The sequence below is a fragment of the Hippocampus zosterae genome, chromosome 15 (genome assembly GCF_025434085.1).
Source record: "Hippocampus zosterae strain Florida chromosome 15, ASM2543408v3, whole genome shotgun sequence".
NCBI lineage: Eukaryota > Metazoa > Chordata > Actinopteri > Syngnathiformes > Syngnathidae > Hippocampus > Hippocampus zosterae.
Window position 1 is genome coordinate 9,728,378 of NC_067465.1, and position 27,272 is coordinate 9,755,649.

General features: G+C 43.1%; 1 protein-coding gene and 2 long non-coding RNA genes across 5 annotated transcripts in view; 2 read left to right on the forward strand and 1 right to left on the reverse strand.

The window, feature by feature from the left end:
• Window positions 1–5,199, forward strand: part of LOC127616056 (uncharacterized) — a 64,798-nt gene extending 59,599 nt beyond the window's left edge. For all 3 annotated transcript variants that reach the window (XR_007967022.1, XR_007967023.1, XR_007967024.1), the window contains 2 exons: window positions 2,512–2,619; window positions 4,449–5,199. This is a non-coding gene — a long non-coding RNA (uncharacterized LOC127616056). The remainder of the gene's footprint in view (window positions 1–2,511; window positions 2,620–4,448) is intronic.
• A 10,925-nt stretch (window positions 5,200–16,124) lies between these two features.
• On the reverse strand, window positions 16,125–16,740 carry LOC127616048 (uncharacterized). Its single transcript, XR_007967014.1, has 2 exons — window positions 16,692–16,740; window positions 16,125–16,376 (listed from the first exon to the last, which is right to left on the reverse strand). It is a non-coding gene; the product is annotated as an uncharacterized LOC127616048 (long non-coding RNA).
• A 714-nt stretch (window positions 16,741–17,454) lies between these two features.
• LOC127616031 (Krueppel-like factor 6) lies at window positions 17,455–26,984 on the forward strand. Its single transcript, XM_052087447.1, has 4 exons — window positions 17,455–17,724; window positions 20,928–21,513; window positions 23,081–23,204; window positions 23,481–26,984. Exons 1-4 carry the CDS (start codon window positions 17,623–17,625, stop codon window positions 23,530–23,532), a joined length of 864 nt encoding a protein of 287 aa, XP_051943407.1. The 5' UTR covers window positions 17,455–17,622; the 3' UTR covers window positions 23,533–26,984.
• The last annotated feature ends 288 nt before the right edge of the window (window positions 26,985–27,272 follow it).

Below are 27,272 nucleotides of genomic sequence, written 5' to 3' on the forward strand. Positions count from 1 at the left end.
GGGGAGCATTTCCACTGGTTGCGTCCAAGTAATGAAAGTGTTCATTTTTGTCATCAGACTGGCTAATGTGGCACACTCCATCTCTCACCCTCTCTCTTTTGCCGTGGTCTACATCACAGTCAGGCGTCATTCATGTCTCTGGCGTTATTAGGAGCCTGAGCGTTTACCCATCATGCATCATGCCGCGTCGCAATCCCATTGTGAAGCTTTTGGCTGGGAATTTTAATGCAGGAATCTTTGATCTCATCTCATGTTTTTTAATATTATCACGAGGGGATTGAGCGCTGCGTGTGTTCGGATAGTTCGATACGGAACATCGAGGGCACGGTCCAGAGGTGTTGCCGAATTCCCGCGCAAATATATTAGCTATGGGAGCAGGAAATTTAATTGCCTCCGTAAACAAACACAGTGCAGCTGAGCCTCAGGAGAGCGAACATTGTGGCTGGGAGATATGCTTTGTTTTCTTTTTCTCAGGACGTCTGAAAAATGTCTTTTTTCATGGTTTTGATAGCATGTGGAAGCCGTTATTGTTACACTTGTCCAGAACAGAAATCTGCTTGCAACCGTCATCGGACAAATGGACTGCCGGATAGATAGAATGAAAGACGGACAAACAGATCTCATTTGCGAAGTACACCTGCAATATCTCTGAGATTTTAACCCTTTCATGCACCCCGTAACCTGATAAAATGATAAGCTGTCCACTGTAGTAACCGCTGTCCCCGAAAGGGTTCAAATGAATTGCCGGATCCGCCCAGCGCAATCAAAAGCGATCATGATTATCTCATCAAAAATGTTTTCATTAGCATATCGGATCACATCTGCTGATGTAGCGCATGAAGTGTCTAGTGAGGTGAGTGCTGAAGTCGGCTCGCCGATACACTTGCTGTGCTGAGAGAAAGTCAATACGGTGAACAAAACCCAACAGAACGTTATCACCTCGTAAAACACAGCATGTGAAACCAGCACACACACAGACAATCTCCTGTGTGTGTGTGAGTGTTTGTGTGTGCGCAAAGGCGAGACTTGATGAGCGCACCATCAGAATGGCCTACAGCGTTGTGAGCGTGAATTAACTTGTCGGCGGTGGCTCGGTCCACACGCCCGAGGAGACAACTTCACCTTCCCCCCCCCCCCCCATTCTTTTTCACACACCATCCAAATGACCTGTTTTATTTTTATACACACTGACGCTCACACACAGAGGTCATGAAGCGACAAGCGTGCACCCGCTTTTGGCTGGCTCATTACAAGAACGCCTTACATCAACCATGATGCCGATTTAATGAGCAGGCTGGGGTTATTTTGTCCCACATCAGGTCGCCTTCCACACACAAAATGGCGGTTAATCGTATTGTCATTTGTGTATCAATATTGGAGTGAAAATCATAATCTATTTTTTGCCTTATCTATATGTTAACTCACTGGAAATGTTTGATCTTCAAATGCGATGAAATATTCTCCTATTCTCATAACTGCCATGGTCTGCAAAATATCGTATAATCACCTCCAACGCAAAACAAAACACTTGACCGTGGTCAAATGTTATCGCTTTCCAACAGGCCATTCGGATATTGACTTGCGGGCGGGCTAGCAAGCATCCGATTGGCTCAGGCAAATGTTCACGATGCTGTGACATGTCTTCTCCTGCACGGATTTTTTTTTTTTTCATTTGTTTCGAGCTTGAAGGAGGGCGTTCCCTGGCAGCAAAAGTCGTGCAACAACGCCAGTTGGAAGCATTCAATGGGAAAAATAAATGTGCAACATTCTGAATTCTATTCCGCAGCCGGACCTGTCCATTCATGTTTACGTGTGTGTGCGCGCGTGTGTGTGTGTGTGTGTGTGTGTGTGTGAGAGAGAGAGAGAGAGAATGTGTATATATATATATATATATATATGTGTATATATATATTTCTATATATGTCCTTTAAATTAAAAAAAGTTAAATAAAATGTGTAGCTATTGAATATAAAGTAAGTGGAAGAAATTTAACTTTCTGTTGTTTGATGTGTCCTAAAACGCAACTTAAACGTCCTTTTGTTCATGGGAGCAGAATTCCCGGTGAAAGGTACTAAAGCTTATCCACAATGCGCCACATGTACGGCCGCTTCCAGGCAGGATTTCCCGCTGAAAGGCGCAATTTGTCGCCGCTGACTGACTGACTGATGTGCCATCCGGCGCCCGACCTGGGAGCTGTCAATCAAAGTGACGAGCTGTCGAGCCACCAGCGGCGACTAGTCATTAGACGGGAATGATGAAACCTGCTTTGTGCTCCTCTTTTCTTCTGTGTCATCATTCCCCAGTAACGCCGTCGGGAAAAGCTGCGTGATTGCAGAGAACCGTGATGTAGCCCCGTGATGCTAACCAGCTAGCATGCTAATTGAACTAATTGACAGACAGAAAACTAGCGAATCCAAGTTGTTATTAATTGTGTTTGAAAAACGCATGCCAATGTTCATGGTGTCTTTTCCTGGCCCAGGCATGCAGTGACGGCATGTTTGTGCTCCACAGGTGCAGGCTCCCGCCATTGCGGGTGGACCTCGCAGATGGACACACTCCCATGCCAGAAGCCAGACGCCGTCGGATGGCTTTCTTCGCCTCTCACATGACATTTAGCAGGTGGGAGATTTTTTTTTCTGGCTCGGGTACTACTGAAACATCTTGGCAATTTATTTATTTATTTATTGAGCAATAGCTGAAAGTGTGACACTTTGCGGTTCCGAGCCTGCGCCGTTGTCTGAATTTTATGACATATATGTAATTTGCATATATTCGCTGAGTCAAGCAGGTTGCCGTCCAAAGGGAAATCTTTTACGAGGCCAGTAATCATGGTCCTGCTCCAATGTGCAGATTTACTGGTGGTCCGCTATATAGTGATAGGACAACGAAAATCAATAACTTTCTTGTTCAATGAACGTCTTAACTGCCATGTAAATTCTGCTTTAAAAAAAAAAAAAACAAGTGACTTTGAAGTTGGAAAATGCTGCCAGAAAGGAAAAAAAAAGCCAAAGCAAAGCAAAATGCACAGAATTGAGTTGTCGGGAGGCTAGCCAACCTACTGCTGCTCACAGCCTGACCTTTTGTGCAAATCTCATCAAACATCTTGTTTTGTCTCTTTATTGTGCAGCACAAAATTTAAAGTAGCTAACGGAGTGCAGTGAGTCTTGAGCGGTTACGTAACACCAGCATGAGACCAAGACAGAGCAGGACAGAACAAGAAAATCAGCAGCAACCAAAAGAAAAGAAAAGAAAAGAAAAAAAGGACCAAGTCAGGCCAAAGCGAGCGCGGACATGTTGCCAAAGTTGTTATGTAACTTTTTCGTCCTCAGCCAAAAAGCTTCACTTGGCCTCGCCTGCAGACGCTTTTCACAAGCAAGAGTGCAGAACATACCAGAACAAAATGCGGGACATAAACAGACATCCAATAATGTCAGACGCATCACGTTTACAGTAACTATGATTCATTTCAACATACAATACAAGCTGAGCGTATTACGATTATTCTTGCACTGTAAATCCAAATAGTTGTACTAGCAGGTTGTGAAAGTCAAATGTTGGTAAGCAGTTGACCGACCTAAAAAGTATCGAATTCTGCTAATATTTATGACACTCAGTATTTTATTAAAGGGGACATTTAATAGTTTGGGGAAATATTTATATAGTGTCAGGACGTCAAGGACGTTAGGACGTTAGGACGTTCTCACAAGAGGCCGTGTTGGATTTACCCGAATGAGGACTTGATTTCATGACGGACCTCCTGATGAGGATGCGATAAACATTTCAATTAGGTTTTTATTTGCTTTCAATGCGCACTTTTATTTCTCCGCTTGAAGCTGAAAACCCCGTCTTCGTTTTCACGTTTGAGCGATTTTTCATGTCCTCGTTTTCAGCAGCGCTCTGATTTTGGTAAGTAATGCTTAAACTTTTTGGTTTTCATTTGAATTTTGATACATTTGATTTGTCTATTTTCGAAAACAGTTTACATGTGTACAATGTTTGCGATGTTAATTTATGAAGAATACTTGAACCATCATTATAAATCCGATAATTGTTCACGTTAGAAGTTGTTGAATGCTACGAATATTTACCACAGCGGAAAGTCAACATGCGGCGCCAGAAGTAAGTTATTTGGTTTCATGGATTGTGTCTTTCTGTGACGTTTAATTAAACATGGAAACTTGTATATTAGTGAACACGGTTATTGTCGGATTTCACCGATGTACTACATTTCCCACAATGCGAATATGCGCTTCATTTTTATCCCATAATATATTTACTCTGCGCCGATGCGTGGCAAAAGCCCTCGAAACTACATCCGTGGTTGAAAGGAACAAGAATGCTAATTAGCCCGGGTGTGTCACTGCAATATGAGCCCAAGCCTCTGCGAATGAATTTCTTTGTCGCGTGTGACACCCTCCGTCCTTTATTCCTTGTTCCCTCCTTCGTAGCTCCCTTTCTCACCACCTTCCCTACGTCCTTAACACGTCCCAACCTTCCTTGCTCCCTTCATTCCTTCAACCGTTGTTTCCATCTTCCCGTCATTCCCTACTTTCTTCCTTGTGCCTGTTTCCTGTTTTACTCCTTCCTTCCGTCTTTCCTTTCTTCCTAAATTCGTCCCTGCCGACCGCTCCCTTAGTTTCCTCTTTTCCTCCCTCCTTACCTCCTTCCTGCCCTCTACCCTACCTTTCTTACTTCCTTCCCGTCTTCCTTTCCCTTTCTTTGTTCCATCCGTCCTTCTCTCATTTCCTGCTTCATCTTGTGCCTCCGAAACACCACCCTGCCTTTTCTCACTTCCTTACTTTCCTCATTACTTCCTACCGTGTCTCTCTCTCTCCTTTTATTCTTACTTCCGTCCTTCTATGCTTTCTCTCTCCCCCCTCCTCTCTTTCCTCCCATCTTTCCTCTCCTACCTACCTTCCTTCCTTCTCTTCCTCACTCCGCTCTTCCTTCCTTCCTCCCTTCCTCGCTACCCTCTGGTTGAGGTGAAGGTGTTCACCCGAGTTGCGGTAGCGCACAAGTTCTTCTGAGGTCTTCGGCACTGATTCGCGACTGGATGTTGGCCACACTGCAAGCCGGAATGTTCTTTTTCTTCGCTGCTGATTTACGATCTCAGCTTCATGTGTGAGAGTCTCGCTGAAACAACACCATTTCTTTCCCAAGACATCCAAACACATGCAACCAATAAAGCAAGTCACTATTTTGTCTTCTTTTGTTTTTAGCTCATTTGGCTGCATTGTTTTTGTTTTGTGTGTGTGTGTATACGTGTTCGTGTACGTGTACTTGGCCGAGTGTCAGGCCATGACTTCATGAGAACCGGGCGAGCACAACAAACTCGTCTCAGACGTGCTTTGGCTGGCCCGACACTGGAGCTCCTCGTGTCCTGTTTTGACCCGCCCGACAAGCGCATCGCTTAAGTCTGGCGAGTCGTCTTCAACATTGTCGTTCTTGATCATATCCAGACATGTTGGATTTGTGATTCCAACTTTGTGGAAGGACTTGGGTGAACTCCCAAATCTTGCACAGTGTTGTTCCCAGAACAGTTGAATCATACTGTTGCAAAAAAAGGTGTTGAAGTTTGTTGTCCAGATTTTTTAATTTACTCCCTGTTGCAACAATACCTGTCAAAAATGTTGTTTAATTTCCTGTAGGTTTCTCATTTTGTTTCATTTTTACGCGTTCTCAATAGTTTTCTCTACATTTTGCTTATCCAACAGGTGCCCCAATTCTTTTGTCCAAAATCTTCATTTTCTTCACCTCTTAATGGTGTCCCAATACCTTTGTCCCTTAAACACCACATTTCCTGTTACTTCCTGTGTCCCAATGCTTTTATCTACCTTTTACAAGCACTTTTGTCCAAAATCCGCAAATTCATCATTTTTCACTTCTTGCAGGTGTCCTCAATACGCTTGTCCGATTTCAGATTGTTTTTTTTCTACTCCCCGTAAGCGTCTCAATACTTTTGTCAAAGCACCACGTGCAAGCTGTCATGTGCTCATCCACAGTGTTGACGGAGTGCATCCATTTAACAGATAATTGGCCTCTCGAGGAAAAGGCTTGTTTTATTTTTACGTGCGTGTGCATGCGTGCGTCCATGCGTGTTTGCGTTTTTGATTAAGACAGTCAGTGAGCGTGTGTGTGTGTGCGTGTGGTCGTCAAACAGGTGTGAGGACAGCTCGTCACTCTGCCATTTTGATTGGACGCCGCCCCGTTCTGTGATTAGCTTGCGCGTGCCAAGCCTTTCGCACCCATTTGCCACTTTGGCTTTTGGCGGCCGAAGCACGACAGACGAACACAACAGTCGCAAGTGGTCGCTTCTTTGAAGCGCGGCACGTCGCGCGAGCGACAGACGGGCGCCCGCTCGGCTTCTGGCATCGTCGTCCCGCCGCGTGGCATCGAAGCGAAACGGCCAGAGTGGGGAAATGAATTTTCCGGCGTGGACGTGTGACTGGGATGCTGATTAGCGCTCTTTGACGAGATGAAAATGTTTGATTGGATCTCAACTAGGGCTGTGTGACATGGCCTTCAGTTGAAGTTGCCCATTTTAGTCTTTTTTCCCCATTTTGCTCATTTAAAAAGCAAAACAAAAATGACAAGTTTTGACCCTTTTTTTAATGTATTTTTTTTTTACCTTTGAACGTGTTTCTTTCCCGCATTAACGTAGAGATACAGAATGGGACTTTTTCCTATAAGGGTTTTAAATTTGTTCTGGGACCACGCTGGCATCTGAAATCTCAAATAAACGCTTCCCATTGAAATGAAATTGAACTGCCATGAATCCACTCCAGCCAACTAAAATTTTCTTTGTTTAATTAGAAAGATAGCACTATTCTACTTCATAAAATCATTTTAAACTGATTAAAAACAAAGTCATGACACAATTTGAAGGATAAAGACTAGATGCCTGTGAGTATTGTTATATTATGTGTCTACATGTGTTGCTCCACTACTTGTGCTTAAATATCCATTGTGCAAAAGGTTGCAACATCAATGCTAGCTTCATTCGCCTCTTTATGATTTTTTGCATGGTGTGTTAGCATTATGCTAAATACACCTCATTAAAGCAAAGCTATGTGGTTGTTTTAATTAAACACATGAGAGGTATTTTGAGGGGGGGGGTTATTTTTAGTTTGGCATTAGATTTATCTGGCAGAGGCAATAAACAGCTTGAAGCCTCTTTTTTCGGAACAATTGTTTCCTTTCTGCCAAACTGCTGCTTTTTGTCAAGTGAGCTGAGTTAGGTTGACTCCTACCAAACAGTACTTGTATCTCCAGTTTTACCAGCAAACCAAAGCAAAAAAAGAAAGAAAATTGTCCGACTCGTGACTTGTATCTCGGCAAAACTCAAAGGGTCACCCGTATCGCAACGTACTCAAGTATTTCTATGATTCTGTGGAAGTTAGGGGATGGGGAATGAAGAAGAAATAAAAAAAAAAATCACCAAACCCCATTTATTTATCTATTTTAATTGAAATAAATCACAGCAGTCAAGGAAAACCCATGACATGGTGTAGCACAAAGAAAATAAAAAGCCAATGGCTCCCATCCTCGCTGCATCAAAAATTGACTAACGCAAAATGTACAATCACCCACATTCCTAAAATAACAACTGTCGGAACGCAATAGTACACGCCCAGTTCTGACTCATAAAGGACACAAAACAAGCCAGACCAAAAGTTAGCGGTGTGGTGTGGCTAATGCTACGTTGACGGCGAGTGTGACTCAGAAATGCCAAAACACGTGCACACAGCAGAGGTGGGTTGTTGCCAGGCGAAGGTCGTCCTGTAATTTGTGCTTGGTGATTGATGGCTTTGGTAGGCACGTCACTCACTCACTGTTGTTTCTTGACACAAAGTCAGTCACATGTCAGAAGGCTACGTGGCGTTGTAGCATTTAGCCTGAAAGGTATAAGCGAGTAGACCTCTACATCCTCTTCAACATCTTGTAGGTCTTGAGGACAAGCTAAAAAAAACAGCCGCTTTTTTATTTTTTTTGTGGGTCTACTCATGATAGACATGTCAACCAGATTTCACATTGCTGAGTGAAACTAGTTTTCAAAAGGGAAATTCAGCGGTGACGATCCCTGGAAATGAGTTTCTTTTAGGTCAGTCGGTTAGCATAGCTTCTTAAGATGTTTTTGTGGGTCGACTCATGAGATCTATCCATCCATCCATCCATCCATCCATCCATTTGTAATGTGCTTATCCTCATCAGAGTCGCAGGCTCACAATCACAACTAGGGACAATTTAGAGTATTCCATTCGCCTTTTTGGAATGTGGGAGAAAGCCGGAGTACCCGGAGAAAACCCATGCAGGCACGGGGAGGACATGCAAACTCCACACAGGAAGGCCTTGCCACCTCTGCACTGTGAGGCCAATGTGCTAACCAATTGATCGCCGTGCCACCTCTACTATTGAAAGACATGCCAAATTTAAATTGTCAAGTAACAGTGACTTTGTGGGGCGGCCCGGTAGTCCAGTGGTTAGCACGTCGGCTTCACAGTGCAGAGGTACCGGGTTCGATTCCAGCTCCGGCCTCCCTGTGTGGAGTTTGCATGTTCTCCCCGGGCCTGCGTGGGTTTTCTCCGGGTGCTCCGGTTTCCTCCCACATTCCAAAAACACGCATGGCAGGCTGATTGGACGCTCTAAATTGTCCCTAGGTGTGAATGTGAGCGTGGATGGTTGTTCGTCTCTGTGTGCCCTGCGATTGGCTGGCAACTGATCCAGGGTGTCCCCCGCCTACTGCCCGAAGACGGCTGGGATAGGCTCCAGCACCCCCCGCGACCCTAGTGAGGATTAAGCGGTTCAGAAAATGGATGGATGGATGGACAGTGACTTTGTGGGATGGATTTTGAAAATGAGATCCAAGGGACAAGGCCGTTCCAGCATGTCTTGGGACTTTTGTTTGAGTTGCTCTATTCATGATTGATGTGCCTACTAAATGCCATTGTATTAAGTTAACCTGGTTTTGAGGGCAATATTAAAAAAAAAACAACAACAACAAAAATAGAAATTAGCCTGAGCACCGATGACTTCATCCTAGACTCTCAGCATTCATTCACTAACAGTTCTGTGTGTGGTTGAGACTTTGTCAACTAGCCGTCACGAGTCATTAACATCGAAAGCAAAATGGCACGCTCCTTACTTTCAGTTCCTGTTGTCGCCGTAACCATGCCGACCAAATGACAGTGCGCTTCCTTTGTGAAACATGTGTTGAGCATTTTTTTAGCCTCCAGCTGTGGATGTTCTCTCGGCTTGTTTTGTTTTTTTGTTGTGGACAACAAACAGTCACGTTGACTGCATGAGGATTGCCCGTTGGAACATTTGTTGGTTTGTTTGTTCCTTTTAGTTGTTGTTTGGGTGACTGGCTTAGTTTGCTGGTTCCGAGTTTGAGTTAGGTTGTAAATTGGTTGGTTTGGATTTTTTTGTTTGTTTATTTGTTTAATGGTTTGTTCTGATAGGTTGGCCCGGCTGGTTAGTTTTGTTTGTTAATTGCTAGGTTGGTTGTATAGATGGATGGTTGCTTGCTAGCTTGGTGAGTTAGTTTAAGTTGTTGGTTTGCTAAGTTGTTGAATTTGCGAGTTCATTGGTTGGTTGATGTATCTGTGGGTTGGTTTAGTTTGTTTGCCTAGTTGGTTTAGTTTTGTTCAGGTCAGTTGGTTAGTTTGTGGTGTAGTTGGTTGGTGGGTGGGTTAATTTTGATTGCTGGTTGATTTGGCTTGTTATTTTAGGTCAATTTGTTCAATACAGTTGTCGATGGGTTGGTTGGTTGAATGTTGTTGGCTGTTTTTTGATTAGTTGTTGGCTGGTTTCTCAGTTCTTGGGTTGGTTTGGTCAAAATGGTGGATCGGGAACCAAAAGTGGTTCGTGGACTTGGACTGGTGGTCAAAACATTACAGGGGTCCTCGGTCTGCGATGGTAAAAACTGGTGTATACTGAAGTTACAGATAGCGTTCTGATCGCTCTTTTTAGCCTTGAAGGTTTTTGTTTTTTGTTTTTTGGAGACAAAGTTTTACTGTCATGACTTGAGTCCTGTGCCAGTATAGGTTGGTGAAAGAATTGCATCCAAAGCTGGGCTACCTATGTCATGCCAAAGGAGCAGTGAAATAGTTAAAGACCTGCCTTTGATTTGGCATTTAACATAATTTTGACACATGTGTCAGAAATGTTGTCACATGGGTTGTAACCATTTGAACAACCTCTCACATCGAAATTGCCATTGGTGTTTTATACAATTTTTTTTAACACTGTTGCATTTGCTCCTGCCATCATCCTTCCTTCATTTCCTAAAAACAAGAAATGAATTGCCATGTTCATCCTCATTGGATTAATCATTTTTGGGCCCTCAGATGCAGTCGAAAGAACAGAAAGAAGCCTTGGCGGAGGTTTCTGCTCATGTCTGGGTTTCTTGAAATAACTTATTTACATCATAACTGAGACATCTTGAGAAAGTTGCTGATGTGCTGTATGCAAGTTGGTCGGACAGGATGTGGAATGCTGCTGGTGGCGTGGAGGGTTCCCCTTGGAGTGCGGAGGAAAAAGGAAAAAGGGGAGGTGTTTTGGGGGCCCCGGTTTGGGCGAGGGGAGCGGGGGGGTCACGGTATTACAGTGGGAAGAAAGGTTCCTGTTTATCGGCATTATGGCAGCGTAACCAGGGTGGGGGTTGGCTCTGGGTTCTCGATGGGGTCTTTTGCTCCTCTCATCACATTCGCAGCTGCCACTGGGGGGCTGGGCTGCGTGGGAGCGTGGCAGAACTCCCATGATGCCCTTCTCCAGGCATGCATGAACTTCGCCGGCCGGAGCCGCGCCGTCAAACTTGACCATACTTGGAAAGTGAAAGTAGCATAACGTTCTATGACATGATCAATCGTGCGCGGACAGTAAAACATCTTGGGCCAAACACTTTCTACGTGGCATGAAAGGTAAAACAATCAACTTATCTTGATGAAAAATGAAGAACCGGACGAGCCACCCTTTGAATATGAATCTTCCCGTGTTTATTGTTATTCTCTCAACAGCCCTGGTTGAGGCCACTTCTCCTGGAATAAGTACAGTGTTGAAAGTCAAATGTTGGTTACTTGGTCTTCTGTTACCGGTTGGTGACTCAATGCAGAAAATAATGCGAGGTTGGTGAGTTGAGTCCCATTTTTTCCCCCGCAACAAACAAGATGTTCAAACTAAAAGCAACCAGTGTCTCTCTTTCATCCTTCCATGTCTCTCATCGCTTTGAACCCCAGAAACATGTCAACTCCCCTCCCTCAATGGTTCGGTTTAGTTTGTTGGTTGGTCGGTTTCTTGATTAGCTTCTTTATCGCTTGGTTGTTTTGTTGGTTGTTTTTTGTGTTGCTCGCATTCGTGGGTGGTTCGTTGATTTTAATTGGTTAGATTTTTGGGTGGCTCGTTGGTTGGTTTGTTGGTTGGGTGGTTTCGTTTGCTGGTTGGTTAAACCCGTTCATGCACCCTGTAACCTGATAACCTGGACAGCTGTCCACTCTAGGAAATGCTGTCTCAGAAAGGGTTAAGTTTGTTGGTGGGTGAGTTTGTTTAGTTCTTTTTGTTATAAAATAGATCTCTCATGGGAGGGACTGGTGGAGTGAATGTGTTGGGACGTCAACATTGTGTGCAGCAAAAGTAAGGAGGGAACATCATCAGGTTGTTTGTGAAAAGGCTTGAAAAAAGGCGTACGAAATTCAAGTTCTTGGTCACAGTGAATCTTGTTGAGAAGGCAACGAGTGTAGCGCGTGACCCACTGAGCTTGACATTTCGTATCGGACAGATAACGCTCCCAAGCAGCATGGCCAGGACACTACCTGTTGTCACTATTTATAAGCCGCCTGCATTTCCCTTTGGAGGGGATGCGGACGCTTCCTGTCCTCTCGTCAACAACAGGATGCGGGCTACTCGGCTCTGACCTTATTTGCTACACCTACAAATGCTCTCCGAAATCTCTGCGGAGAGACAGACTCGACATTTTTACAGTCGTGTTGTGAAAAGCGATTGAAAGAATTGCCATTGCCGGTTCGTTTGTAAACACGATTATGCCAAAATCACAAAGGCAACCTGAGTGTTAGATTTGGAAGCAGAATGACACAAAAATGAGATAACCGATTCGCGTGAGTCACACTGGGTTGGTCCATCAGTTAGGACGAAGGATTATAACAACAGTTTGGTGAGGTTTTTTTGTCAATTGCAGTTCTCAGTTTGGTAGTCGGTCAAGAGGATCGATCAGTCAGGTGGCAAAAAGCTCAAAATAAAACGCTACTTTGTAGGGGTGATTGAGTTGTCGTTTAGTCAGTTCCTAGAAAAGCAGAAAAAAACCCTAAAACATTTCAAATAACTAGTTGAAAGTTAACGCGATCTTTTGGTCACTGGTTTCTAAGTCAGGCGATCAGAATTACACAAAAATGAGAGATATCCTGGAAGCCTTGTGTGGCGCACTCTTCACAGTTAAAAAATGTGACATCACTCGTGACATCACTTTTCTCACACACGGCACACTCACCTCAGCGCTCTTATCTGGGGCCGACATTCATTTCCTCTCCTTCTATGTTGTCGTTCCCCGGGGGACACAAAGACCCACAATGCATTGCTGCACGGCGGCCGTGATTTTTGCACTGCGCTGATGATCAATGATCTCTCCACGCCGTTCGACGTATACAGGGCAGGAATCCCTGATGAATCATGTCACATGAGTGTAAACGTGATGTATACTGTACATGCTGTAACGTGGTGACTTCGTGCTGGTGGAGTATGGCCTCTGGATGACCGAGCGTGATGACTCAGCACTTTATGAAAGCAAATCATGGAGTGATTCTCAAAAGTGTGCTGCACAAAGGAATTGCTAAATTAAATGTTCTGACTGAACATAATGTTACAGAGACTGCTCACTTCTGTTCGGTTGTCTTTAACTCATTGATTAGCGCGGACAACCAAATTCATTAACTGGAAGCTAGCGTCGACCGCCACAGACAAATTAATTTGGATTTGGGCCCAGCACAGCTTTTGAGTTGAAGATAAAGATCACGCAATCAGTCTCGACCGGTTGATTTTTTTTTTTTTAAGCAAGAGAAATGCCGACAAATTTAGGCTATCAACAGGAGAGCGTGTATGATATGGTATCAAGAGAGTATTTGTCACAGTAGGTTGAAAATTTGTCAAAATCATCAGAATAGATGATGTGGTTGTCATGTTTTGATGTAGGTTCAGTTCTTATGTTGTCTTAGAACACAATATTCTGTCGGTGTTGAAAGAATGCTCTCAAAAGGGGAAGCTTTAAAAACGGCTGTCAGTGAATGCGTTAACGCTAAACTATAATACATTTGCATCCAATCATTTTAGTTTCATGGAAATCATTCATGTACTTTATGCAATCATCTTGTTGACCAAAACTACCAGACAAAAATAAGAGTGTTAAAAAAAAAAAGGCTTTTTATTTCCGGTATTGCTAATGCAGATGGGGGCGGGTATTATTGATAGAATATTTTAAAATAGATTTTTTTTCCCCCCCATGTCCTCACAACGAGTCGGCTAACAAGCTGTTGTTGTTCACAGTGGTGACCAAATATTGGACAGTGAATATGTGATGGTCACCATGGCAACCCTAGGCTGCTGCAATTGGATGAATGTCAAAGACAATCACTTTGAACATGGACGCAGCTTATTTCATGTCATCTGGAATCACTTTATTCCTTTGTGCGTGTGTGTGTGATGATGATGAGTCATCTTTATCCCATGATGCACAAACAGCGGTCGCCTGTTACCTTGACCGATACACTGTGAAGTGTATCAATGCGCAAATGTCCTCTTAAATACAAAGCAGACAAATATAAAAGCAAAAGTCACGAGACTCAAACGCAGCTTCGGTGTACCTTCACGTGCGCGGGCATTGGACACTTCATTAGGTACAGCTGTTATAAGAGCTGGGCCAATAAGTATCCATCAATTTTCTAAACTGCTTATCAAATAAAAATAATCATGCTCACTATTGATTGGCATTCGCGATAGTTTTAATATTTTCTCACAACACACTTTAAAAAAAAATCATCAAATCCCAAAATTGTTTTTAGGCGAATCCCGTTTTTGGACTCACGCGGCCCCAAAATGGCTACATCAAACCAAAATGACTGACTTCTTGTTGAATTTGGTGCCCAGGTTATTGAGACTTTTTTGTTTTTCCTGTTGTGATTACCATAGAGGTGGCCACCGAATTTCACGTGGCTCTGTCACAAAGGTGCCAAGATTTGTTTGTATTTTCAGCTTTCCAGTGCCCTGTTGTTGTTAATCAAAGAAGGATGCCAAGAAACAAACACAATAAATGTCAAAAATCGGACCACTTTTGTCTCTCACTGAACATCCTTTTGTGGAAACGCCACTGTCCCCAATCGTCCATGGGTTTATAATCCAATTGTTGATCATCAAGAAGTCTTGTGAGGATTTGAATTGGCCGTTCACAACAAGAACACGACGACATGTGATGTTGTGAAAGCACAGTGAAACGCTTGCTGAAAGGTTGCATTTTGAGGACATTTTCTTAAGAGGAAGCCAATGTTTTTTGGGTGTCATGTTTAACCACAGGACTTTAACACACAATATTGAAATCTTAGTGTCTGTCATCGACATCTGTTATGATATGACAGCAGCCTCAAAGTTTTCACTGCTCTTCACTGAAAAGACCAGTTTCCCACATTTTGATCCCCCCACCCAGACAAACAAAACAACAAACCTTTGTGTGTGTGTGTGTGTGTGTGTGTGGAACTGATTAAAAAAAGAAATCATGTTTTGACGACGAAAATAAAGCATGAAAAAACAAAATGCATTTTTTTAGAGCGCGAAAAGATGAAAAGAAATCTGCTGCTGAGACAGTTTTTTAAAATTGTATTTAAATTTATTTATTATTAAATTTATTTTATTTTTAAATCTAATCTGAAAAATGTATTCCAGATAAATAGGTGGAAAATTCTGTGAATTTCCTGGTAAATGTGCCAGTTGTTATTCTTATCTGGAAAAAAACAGTTTTCTTTGTTTTGAATTTTAGTTTTTGCTTCTTTATTTTTACCTAAAAAACATCAAAAATGTTTTTATTTGCATGTTGAAAATTTTGAAGATACATGTTGTTTTTTCCAATTTTTTTTTGAGTTTTGTGTTTTGAATTTCAAATAAAATAAAATATTTTTTGGAACAAAACAAAAAAGTTTTTAAAGAAGAAAATGGATTGAAATTGGTGACTCTTTTGTTTGAAGAACAAGACAACAAATCTATTCATTTGTAGCTGTTTTTTTTGTTTGTTTGTTTTTTGGGACAGCAATTACATTTAAACGTGAACATGTTTTATGAGCAATATTTTGCTGTGCGTGTGTTTGTGTGTAATCCCGAGCTGGGCGCCGCACATTAAACTTAATGCTCTCTTAATTACTTTGAGACAATAAAGTGTCGTAAAGTTTACGGTGGAAAAGTGGCACATTTTACTCCTTTTGTCATAAAATGTACTTCTGCATCAATATTGCAACTGGCCTGCTCCAAAGTGAGGCAACAAATCACGCGTGTGCGTGTGTGAGCGTATAGCTATCCATAGGCTAGCCGCCCGGCGCTAATATGGTTGCCAGAGAGACAGTTTGTCACACATGTCCCTCGTGCATTGCCGCTAGATATGAAGTCGTGATCTTTTTTAGGGGGGGTAATCATGTGACCATTCTGCATTGTCAATAGGATTCTTATTGAAGGGCAAAATTATCAATGAGAAAATTATCAATGAGTTTTTTTTATTTATTGTACTGGTGTGGAGTGCCATTCGGAAAAAGAAAAAAATGTATATGTTGAAAAAGAAGTCATTATTTTAAAAGTTGGAATTTTTTAAAGATAAAACTGTAAAATGTTTTTTTGAGGGGGGGCGAGGGGTAATCAGAATTTTTGGGGAGGGGCAACCCCCCCCCCCCAAGTGTAATATTTTCATTAAAATACCAACATTTTCTAAGAGAGAGTATTTTCTTATTCCCATGGTCGAAAGTTAGGAAAAACTGGATGGATGGATGGATAATTTGAAATAATCTTTTTGAAGAATCTCCAAGTTCCAATTATACATAATGAGAGAGGAGAGGGTGGTGTTCCACAAGGCTCCATTCGAGAGCCTCTTGTTTTTTTTATGTGGGGCGGGGGGTAGCCAGGACAGCACATAGACAGCTTGACATATAGAGATTAATTGGTTTGTTTCATAGTTGTTTCAGTCTTTATTTTTGGGTTTGGTGGTTTGGGTTGCCAACTAATTTCCTAATGAAGAAATAACTTGGTGCCACGGTGAAGTGCTTTGATGCAGAGTCTTTAAATGTCAGTGAGCTCTTCATGTTTGCCACTGTTTCAATTTTTCCTTCCTTGACGTTGACATCCTAATGAGACACAAATCATGAACATAAATCAACAATGTATGGAACCACAGAACCTCTGATAAATATTCATGAAGGCTGCAGCAGTAGGGTTGGGGAGCGGGAATGGAGCATTTAAGTCTGGTCTTTGCAGGTATGCCTGATCTTATTTTCCAGAGTCTTCTCTTGGAAAAGTCATCTGGAAACAAGAAGATAACTTTCCCTCCCTTTTCGCTGTTGTGCCTTTTCCGAGGAAATGTCTTTCATCAAGCCTCTGATTGGCTCAATAAGGCTTACAGTTATGGGTTATAGTGCCACCTTTAGCTTTGGCATACATACCACAGACTGTCGATCACGTTTTAACGTAGATTAGAGTATTAGGGATATTACGTGTTATTTTTTCCGTAGAAAAAACGTCTTCGTCTTTCCGAGAATGATAATGTATTTTACCCCCCAAAACAAGTTGTTGTCGTACATGATTTAACATTTTTAACGTCATAGTGTTGCATTTAATGAAATGTATTTTTAAAGTTGTTTTTTAATATATTACAATAATTGCTTGAAATATCATCAGTTTATTTTAAAAGTCTCACTTTTCAAAATTACAACTTTTTAAAACACACTTATTTTTCACCATTTAAAAAAAAGGAGGGTTTGGGGGGGGGCTGGACGTATCATATATTTCATGATGTCACTATGTCATAGTAATAGCTGGATTAAAAAAAAGGCAGACGATGTTCAGACCTCCGGCGTACGCGTCCTCCATAGCCGGAGTGGAAAGCCTGTCCCCGTCTGCGCTCCACAGCACTTGCGCCGCTATTCCTCCGGAGAGTCACCCCCGCCAAACCGCGCACTCGCAGTGCTCTCCGTTCGCGCTTTAGCTTCCTGCATGTGAGCGCTTATATAGCGGCCTAAAAATAGCTCCGGCGCGGCCCAATGAGCAGCGAAACCCGCTCGAGACCGCGCAACCAACCAGGCCAGGGCAGAGGCTGCGGCTGCGGCCAGCCATTGGTCCCGACAGCACCGGCAGGCGGGTCGAACGCTGCCCGTAGCTCATTGGCTGTAGCGGCCTGAAACGTCACGATGTCACGTGGTTCATGTTCGTGTGTAGTTGTAACCGCGAGAACGAAGAGGAAGAGGTGAGTTGAGAGGGAGCTGACACTCGGGAGCAGACTTCAGTCAGTGACCGCTGCGCTCCGCAACCAGCGCGACGTACACGCGCACGCAGGCACGCACGTACGAAAGTACGACCACCAGGCAGCCCTCTGAGATGGACGTCATCCCCATGTGCAGCATCTTCCAGGAGCTCCAGATCGTGCACGACACCGGATACTTTTCCGCGTTACCGTCCCTGGAGGAGTACTGGCAGCAGGTAATTAATTGCACGTGAGGAAAAAGAAGACTTTAAATGTTTGTGTTTGTTTGGTTGTTTGTAAGACCTCCAAAAAGAGACCCAAGTTGGCGCGTGCATTCGGGGCCAACTTGTTGATGGCATTTTTGCGTCACTTGTTCGTGGAGCGCGCTGGCGATGTGCGTACCCTTTTGCAAACTTTGCATTCGCGACCATCGTGCGTGCTCGTGCACGAAGCTGTCATTTGTGCACGCGCGGCGGGCGACAGCTACCCAGCTGACGAGATGTATGCGATAAATTGCTTTTGTTCGTTTCATAGAAATGTAAAAATAATAATCCTTGCATAGCAGAGCGATGATGCTGCTTGTCAGACCTCCCCGAAGGCAGGCAGGCAGGCAGGCAGGCCAGCCTGGTGCCAAGTTCCGGGATAGACATGCGTGCGTGCGTGCGTGAGATATTGCGCGTGCCTGCAAGGAGCTGTCACATGTGCACGCGCGCAGACTGACAGCAACCCGACTTTATTATTTCCACTTTTTTTAAAGTGACTTTTTCATCGTCAGAAAAAAAAGAGAATAGGTCGGAGTGGAATTCCGGACCTCCCCCAAGGCTAGCTCCGATGGTCGACATGCGCGCGCGCGGAACTGTCACGCGTGCCCGCGCGCAGACTGACAGCTAAAGCGACAGCAAGCACGAGAGGGAAAACTACCAGCCTGTAACGTTCATTTTTAATTTTCACAATTGAGAAAAAAGAATAGTGTGGCGTCGCGCAAGCGCTTCAATGCGGACGCTTTGCATTTAAGTTTGTAACAGGAAAGTCCAGATATAAGTTTGGATATCATTGAGAAATAATGTGCTCTCGTGAAGGGTTTTAATACGGACACTTTCAAATTTCAGTCGGCCGAGAAATGGAACTGTTTTGACTAGCAATGAACAGTTTCAACCACTAAAAACGATTTGTGCGGATTCAGAAAGGTCATTTAACACCGAGAAATGATTGAATGTGGACTTTTTACAATGGAATGAGCTCTCCACGCTGACCAGGTTTCAGAAAGGAAAGAGCAATTCCAACCACCAAAAACAAAACAAAACAACAACAACAAAAAACTTGGGTTGCTCTTCTGAACGTTTGTCCAAATAAAGGCTTTGATATGAACTCTCAATTCCAGTTAGCTCTCAAAGTGGGACCGTTTTGAACAGGAATGAGCCGTTACAATGGCCAAAAGCAAATTTTGATTTTAATGAATGCAATTTGACATCCAAATCGAGCAATACTTGAGCGCCATCGTCAAGTGCTTTGATGCAGACTCTTTTCGAGTTCTTTCATCTCTTTACACTTCAAAGTGAACTCGGGAACAAATTGCATTTCAATCACGAAAACATGTTTTCCCCATTCAGCAATACAATTGCCAACTAATTTCCTAATGAAGAAATAACTTGATGCAGAGTCTTTGAATGTCAGTGAGCTCTTCATGTTTGCCACTGTTTCAATTTTTCCTTCCTTGTTTCTCATTCAAATTCAACATCCCCTCGCCTTGTAGCGGAATGGCTCCTGTCAGACCTCCCCCGAGACAGGCCCGGAGCCAAATTCCAGGAGTTGCATACTTTGGTTTGCAACATTTCAACTTGGAGTGGGATGCAGATCTGGACTTTGTGTCCACATTCTTCTCCTCAACACGTTTTGTCTGGGAATGCCGCTGCAGATTCCTTTTAATGAGGCATCTTCCAGTTATCTGCAGCCGTCGGAATTCTGCCCGCGCTGGACCCCAACATACATTCCCAAAGTGGATCTTGCAGTATTCATGCCGGAGCTTTTTCTGGCGCACACACACGCACACACAACCATTCCCCGACTGCCCCCGCCCCCACCCACCACCGCCACCACCAATCTCGCATCGTCCTCACAGGTCCCCGGCGTGCGATGTTATTTCTAGCCATGCCTCCAAATGCATTATTAAATCCACATTATGCTGAATAATTGATGGTGCTAAAAGATCTACAAGCACTTGGCCCACAGACGGCAGTTCGCAATCCTACATCGGGAATGTTCGTTAACGCGCATGACATCGGCATGCGACGTTTTCGCTTTACTTCTTGGTTCGGCTCGCTGCAGTTGCAAAAGGAATGGAGAAGGGGGCAAGGAGAGCCGCCGGTGTCACGCGGCGCTTTAATGTGGATTCTTTCAAAGTTTTTTTTACACTTTGTCATTGAAAGTTTTGACTAGAACAAGGAAATCGAACCACTGAAACACATTTTTTTTTTTACATTCAGGAAACTCATGTTTATTCATGAAGGGCTTTAATGCACACTGTTTCAGTGTCAGTGATGGCCCCACTTTGGAGCGTTTTGAACAAAACCGATCCATTCCTCCCACTAAAATTCACTTTTACATTCAGTAATGAAATTTGACGTCTAAATCCCCAAGTAATTCATGAAGTGCTTTAATGCAGTCGTCCCGGTTCAGCGGGTGCTCTGCGTTGTAACATTTTGAACAACCTCTATCTTGTTTTTATGTTCGGGAATATAATTTGACATCTAAATAAGGACTGTGTTTCATTGTGCAATCGTGACGTGCTTTAATTCAGACTCTTTCGATTCCAGCAAGTGCTCTGCACTTCACTGTTTTGGACAAGAGCCAGTTATGAATTTCAACCACCACAACAAATGTTTCACCATGAAGAGCTTTAATGCAGACTGTTTCAATGTCAGTGACCAATTCACATTCGGACATCCTGAACAAGAACAAACAGTTTCAACCACGAAACTTTGTTTTTATGTTCAGTAATATGATCTGGGATCTCAATCAAGAAATAGTTTTGTGGCCATGAAACGCTTTAATGCAGACTCTTTCAGTTTCAGCGAGTGTTTCGCATTTCACCGTTTGGAATAAAAACCACTTCCTAATTTCAACCACTGAAACAAATGTTCTTGTTCAAGAATGCAATGTGACATCTAAATCAACGACTCGTCACTTCAAATCATGAAGTGCTTTAATGCGAACTGCGTGGTGTCCCTTTGTCGAACATTTCTATTCATAAATGACTAGCCCGCGATCGGTTTTGCCATGTGTCCTGCGCACTTTTGTTCCAAACAGCATGAAAGTCAATCACACTCGTTTATGTAAAACAATGTACACTCTTATAACAAACATGACAACTTCCCTTTCCTTATATTGACCTTTGTGTCTTCTTCTTCTTGTTTTTTTTTTAATTTATTAATTTTTTTAGACATGCTTGGAGCTGGAGCGCTACCTGCAGGCCGAGCCGTACGTGTCGGCGTCCGAGCTGAAGTTTGACAACCAAGAGGATCTGTGGAGCAAACTGATGCTGGCCTGTGGCGACAAGGCGGCCGACCCCAAGCTGGCCAAGGAGGACGAGGAACCTCCGGAGAGCCGAGACGCCGCGGGCTGCTGCTTCCACTCGGACGCCAGCAGCGAAGCGTCGGACTGTTCCGAAGAACTGTCGCCCACCCTCGACTTCCCCGCCGGCTCGCTGGCCGATCTCCTGGGCGACAGCCCCGAGGAGGACCTGAGCGCCGCCTGCGCCGCCGCCGTCATCATCGGGACGCCGCCCTCTTCGCCCGAGCTGGCCAAGGAGGGCCTGGCGGGGTTGCAGGTGTGGGGGGGCGGCGGCCATGCCGGACCGCATACGGCGGGGAAAGGCAGGACGAGCGGCGGCGCGGAGAGGGCGGTGCTCGTCGGTGGGGAAGCGTCGCCCGACGGCAGGAGGCGAGTGCACAGGTGTCTCTTCAACGGATGCAGGAAGGTGTACACCAAGAGCTCGCACCTCAAGGCGCACCAGCGCACCCACACAGGTACGCACCACATCGAACACTTAAAACCTGATCAACCCGCATTCTGAAAATACACTCGTGCCTTGAAGTACGAGTGACCCGACTTAATCGTTTTCCAAGTTAGAAGCTGTCGTTATGGGGATTTTTTTCTTTTCTGCTAGCCTAATGCTAATAGATAATGGAAAACGGCATAGATAGCTATCAAATCGCATCGAAAGTATTGGTGTTAGAAACCTTTAAGCAAATGATACTTCAACACCCACGGACAAACACATGTAGACAGACAATAGAACAAGCAAGACTCGTAGGCGTGTATTCTTTATCTTCTGAAAAAAAAAGGGACTAATATGACTGTAGTTCATAAGGATTTGTGACCATCCGCCACAATAAGAGATATCAGTCTCATTTTTTCCAGCACAAGAGAGAGTTGATGTCCCCCAAAAATAGTCAAAAGCCTGTGTCTCCGGAAGCCTTCCCGGAAGATGCTTGCGCACCCCCTGGGAGGCATTTGTTTACATCTCCACTCCATGCTTTTACACTTCAGTCTTCCTGTCAGCCTTCCGCAGATTTTTGCAGCCACACACCCCTTTAAGCATTCCCACGAAAGTTGACTCACGCGCTCTCCTCAACCCCCCCCCCCAAAAAAAAGTCAAAACAAAGGCTGTAGTTGCAGTGAATTTTAGCTTTTTGAAGCAAATTTTAAATGTCATGTTAAATGAGGTGGAAGGGTATTTCTTTTTTTGCGCCGAATTGGTTTATTTATGAGTTCAACTTTTAGATTTGAGAGAGGGAAATATCCTTTGATGTTGTCAAACAGACAACGTGTTTATCCTGCAAACACGGCTGACATTTCGTCCTGGGAACGCCTGCCGTCGGGGAAAAAAAATAACCAGCAAAAAAAAAAAAAAACCCCGAGATGGGAATTGTGCTCTTTGCCTTTGCTTTCATGAGCGCGGTGTTGCGCCGTCACCGTTCACATGTGAGCCTCATCAACTTTGACCCGCAAGCGAGCTGTTTACAGCTTCAGTGGCTCCCATTCGCGGAGGAAGTCGCATTCCTCGCATCCTTGCCCGGCCATGTGAGCGCACCCCCCCCCTCCACTCCACCGCCATTAATGCCACCACACGCTCACACACATTACATAAGCTGCATACCACTGCACCCTAGCTTGTTTTTCTGCTCAACTCACACTAGTCGGCAACATTCAGTTTTGTGTCACACGAAAACGACACAAATTAAAAACTGTCCTTTGAAAAGAAGCAATCTGATGCATGGATACTATCCCGATGTGAGCGAACAAAAATAGCAAGATAAGCTAGAAGCATTTGATGCCTTAAATATACAGGCACAATTACCATGACTCGTGAATACGATATAGGAATAAATAATGTCGACAGAACACTGCATACTATATTTGTCTGTGACAACAGTGGCAACATTAGTCAGTAGAATTGTATGTCATGCCATAAACCGGACGTACGTTAGCCATCCTAACTTCAATGACAACTCTTTTCAGCAGCCATTTTGTCGTCTTTGTTTGTGCACGGCGGCTTACGCGCTTGCGTGTTTTTATGGTTTTGCGTCGCAGGCGAGAAGCCGTACAGATGCTCGTGGGAAGGCTGCGAGTGGCGCTTTGCGCGCAGCGATGAGCTGACGCGCCATTTCAGGAAGCACACCGGAGCCAAGCCATTCAAATGCAGCCACTGCGACAGGTACTTTATGAACGTTTTTCTTCTTGGGGGAAATCATCGCATTTCAATCTTGTCGTTTCATAACTTTTTTTAACCGTAATTTCATCTCTGTTCTTGAGTCTCATAATACCTTTTTGGGGGGAGCCCCAAAATGGCTGACTTTATTCTTGACATTAGTTTTTGCTGTGCTACATGCTAATGCTACATGCTAATGTCACAATTTACAAATGGAAATTTTAGCAGGTCGGCCTGTCCCGTGCTCACTCATGTGCTGCAACTTTTCTCACTTTTGCTCAGGTGTTTTTCCCGTTCGGACCATCTGGCCTTGCACATGAAGCGGCACATCTAAGGTGGCGACGGCGGCGTGGAAGGCTAAGGCGGGACAAATCGGGCAGATGTTTCCTGACCTGTGTGGCGTCAGCGAGGCCGGTGGGGCGTGTCGACAAGGTACCACGGCGGCGCACCGTGGCGGACGACGTTCCCGTCAGCGGGGGGGAAAAAAAGCAGGACGTACACGCAGGCTCTCGTTTTGCACCGTACTCAGTGCCTCCGACAGCTCGCTGTGCTGGAGTAGGAAAGTTCCGAAAAGGACGAGAATTCGTGTATGGTGTTTGGCGCTTTTTTTTAAGGCCCCCTCCCTACCCCTGGCCGGAGGATCTTGGGACTTTTCGGGGGCGCAGCGGAGTGTTTGGACTGCGGATGCCTGCGCTGGTTTGCTGAAGTGCGGCGTGCATGGTGGACGAATGGCGTCTTTTTGTCTCAGAGTGAATGAGAAGAAAGCCTGGAGAGCAACGGAGGGTTTCTGTGTTTGTTTGTGTGCCCTCTGGAGGACTGGAGGTGGAACTACAGCTTCCTGCTCATTGGAAAAAAAAAGACAAAAAAATAACGGAGGGAGGATTTTTTTTGGGTGCAGCTAATAAATGTGCAATGTATTACGTAGCCTGTCTGAAAACACACATGCCAGAAAGCTCATTTTTGTTGTTCAAGCGAGCGAGAGAAATTCAAAGCAATGAACGTCAACAGTGGGAAGTGGCACAGGAGTGTCAAGGACACGCTGGAAAGGAAACTCATTTTGATCTGGAAAAAAAACTTCTGCGATTTTCTAACTTTTTCTAGAGAAAATGTGAGTTTAACCTCATCAAGTCTAATTTACACTTGCAATAGTATCTTTGGCACGTTTTTCCTCATGAAGATTTCTAATCTCCTAATAGTAAAAAAAAATTAAAAAATCTAGAAATCAATTTTTTGAGGGGATAGAAATCCACCTTGAATCCTTTTACAACTTCCCCAAAATCAGACTTTAACCTTGTAAAATTCAAACTGAAGCACAAAAAATAACAATTCTATTCTTTTGAAATCAATGAATATTTCCATATCCTACAGGGTTTGGATTTAATTGCCGTTTTTTCTTTCCAGTGTTTTCTTTCGGAGGTGTGTCGCGTTTTTTTTTTTTTTTTTTTTTGACTGAACAGTTCAGTCATGATTTCGCCCTTTTGTTTACGTGTCAACAACACAACACTTGACATGCTCCTCCCGAAAAAAAGTCCCATCGCCAACTAGTGTCTTGGCGTGCAAATTGCAGCGTGTTGACCGGGTGTACATGTCACGTTAATGCTGTGGGGAGGGCAGGGATTGCATGAGTGAGGAGGGGGGGGGGGGGCTCTGTTCACATTTTATTGCGATTGCAGGATGACGTCATTGGAGAGCAGCTCCCTTCACGTTGCTATTGTTGAAAGATGCATAACAAGGCTTTTTTGTTGTTGTTGGGAATACCACTTAATAATAGCGCTTTTAGAGGTGAGTCGCCTTCACTTTTTCTTTGGCTTAGACATGTCGAAACAAAAGCGAGAGGAAAAAAAGTGCACTGTTGACCTTACTGATGCCTTACGCAAGTGGCCTTGTCCTATTCAACACACACATGCAGTCCTTGAAAAAGCTTTACAGACACTCATTTCCTCTCAACCGACTCCCCCCCCACCCCGCCACAATAAAACCCCGTGCATCACAGTCGGAAAAAAAAGACAGACATTTTCATTTTTGACAATTCTTTTTTCTTCTTTCAACTGTGTCAGACAGGAATGTGTGGGCGCCTTTGCTACTGTGTAGGAAACCTTCGGCTCCAAGTCAACCAGAGAGCTTTCAAAATAAGATGACAAAATTATTTATATGTGAAAATGTGACTCCCCTTTTAGATTTTGACTTTACATTTTTGCATTTTAACTAGTCTTGTAATATTATGACCTTTTTCCTCAGGAAAAAAATACAAAGACTTTAATTGATGTACATTTAAGATGTATTCTTTTCAAATGATCCAATTAAAAAGTTAAATAAATGGCCAATCGCCAAAATAAATGACTTTTTTTCCACTTGATAAAGATCCAACACTCATTTCAGATTGTGACTTTTTTTTGTCAAAAAGGTTAACTTGATCTTCCTAATAGAAAGAAAAAAAATACAACGTAAATGTAGTAAAATTCAATTTTTTTCTCAAAGAAAACAAATATTTAAAATATTTTAATGTTGTGATTTGCAACTTCTTTTCTTGGGACAAGAATGACAATTTAATACTTGAATTTTTTTCTTAAAAAAATAAATAAAACAACAACGATTATCTCCCCCCCACCGCCACGATAAATAAATACAACATTCAACGAAACGTCCGTCTGAACTTCGACTTGAAAAGCGTTCTGACTCTGTGAGAATTTCTCAACGACATGGTTGTTCCTCTCGCATGTTGATGTGAGTGAAACCTGCATGACCGGTTTGTCATTGCGTTGATACTGAATGCCGATGTTTAGCTTGAAGCGCTCATGCCAACCAAATAAACTTCAATCTTGTCATTTGAAAACAGTTAAAAATGAATTAATACATAAATGAATACATTTGAATTTGTAAGAATATGACTTTTTGGGAAAAATGTATGACGTGAATCCGAAAATGTTCTCACTTTTTTTTTAATGCAGTTTCTTGAAGTGCTGACATAATTCTCGCAATATTCTGACTTTTTCCCCCCCAACAAAAACTTGATTTTCTGACTCTTATTTTACGTTTACAGTAAGACTTTAATTTTGTAATCTAACTTTTTTCCAAAAAAAGAAACTTGTGTACTACTTTTCTACCCCTACAACATTCATCTTGTAGTTGTTTGACATTTTGATAGAAAAAAAGGACTTAAATCTCAGCATATTGAGTTTTTGTTTTTAAAAAAAAAAGCAAATGTAATTTATTTCTCGGAAGAAAATAAGACTTCAACCTCAGATTTTTCTTCTCAAAATATTCAGACTTTTGTGAGGGAAAAAAATTCAATGTAAATAAAATTTTTAACCCCAAAAATTATGCGAGTGTATAAATATCGAGAAAACAGGGAGCTAAATATTGTAAACTTGCTACTTTTCTCCTCTAAAAAAATTGAAATTTTATGACTTTTTATTTTGGGGAGGAAAAAAGACTTAAAGCTAATAGCGAGTCAAAATGAGGACTTGTGTCATATTGCCAGAAAAATATGACCAAAAATAAAAAATTGCATCTTCAATGGAGAGTTGAGTGCAGATTGTGGAAGCCGTTTGGCTCATAGCGCTGATGTAAGCTAAGCTAAAGGAAAACAAAAGCGCAACTTGTGCTGCAACAACAAGCCTGCGACTCATCCGCGACAAGATGAGGGCGGCCATTGTTCTTTGTTTTGGTTGTTTGTTTTCTTCCACTCTGCGAGGTTGACAAAGCAAAAGTTTTGTTGCGTACATTTTCCATGAAGGCCCTTTTTCAACTGGGGACCAATAAAACCATGTGGGGGTTGTCAAAAAAGCTAACAAAAAAAAGAAAGAGAAAGAAAAAAAAAACAAATTATTCAAATGTTTTTTTTTTGTTTTTTTGCAAACACAAGTATTATTTTTCTTTATTTTTTTTATTTGCCATGTGACTTGTTTGGATGATCAAATGTGACGCTTTGTTTTTACTTTGTTTTGTAAAATGCGCAATATGTGTATGAATGTATTTTCTATGGGAAAGTGGATAAAAAATGGTTTTATTGGATTCAAGTGTCCTTTTAGCTTTCTTTGTCATGAGTTTGTAGCATAGAATGAAAATGCTAAC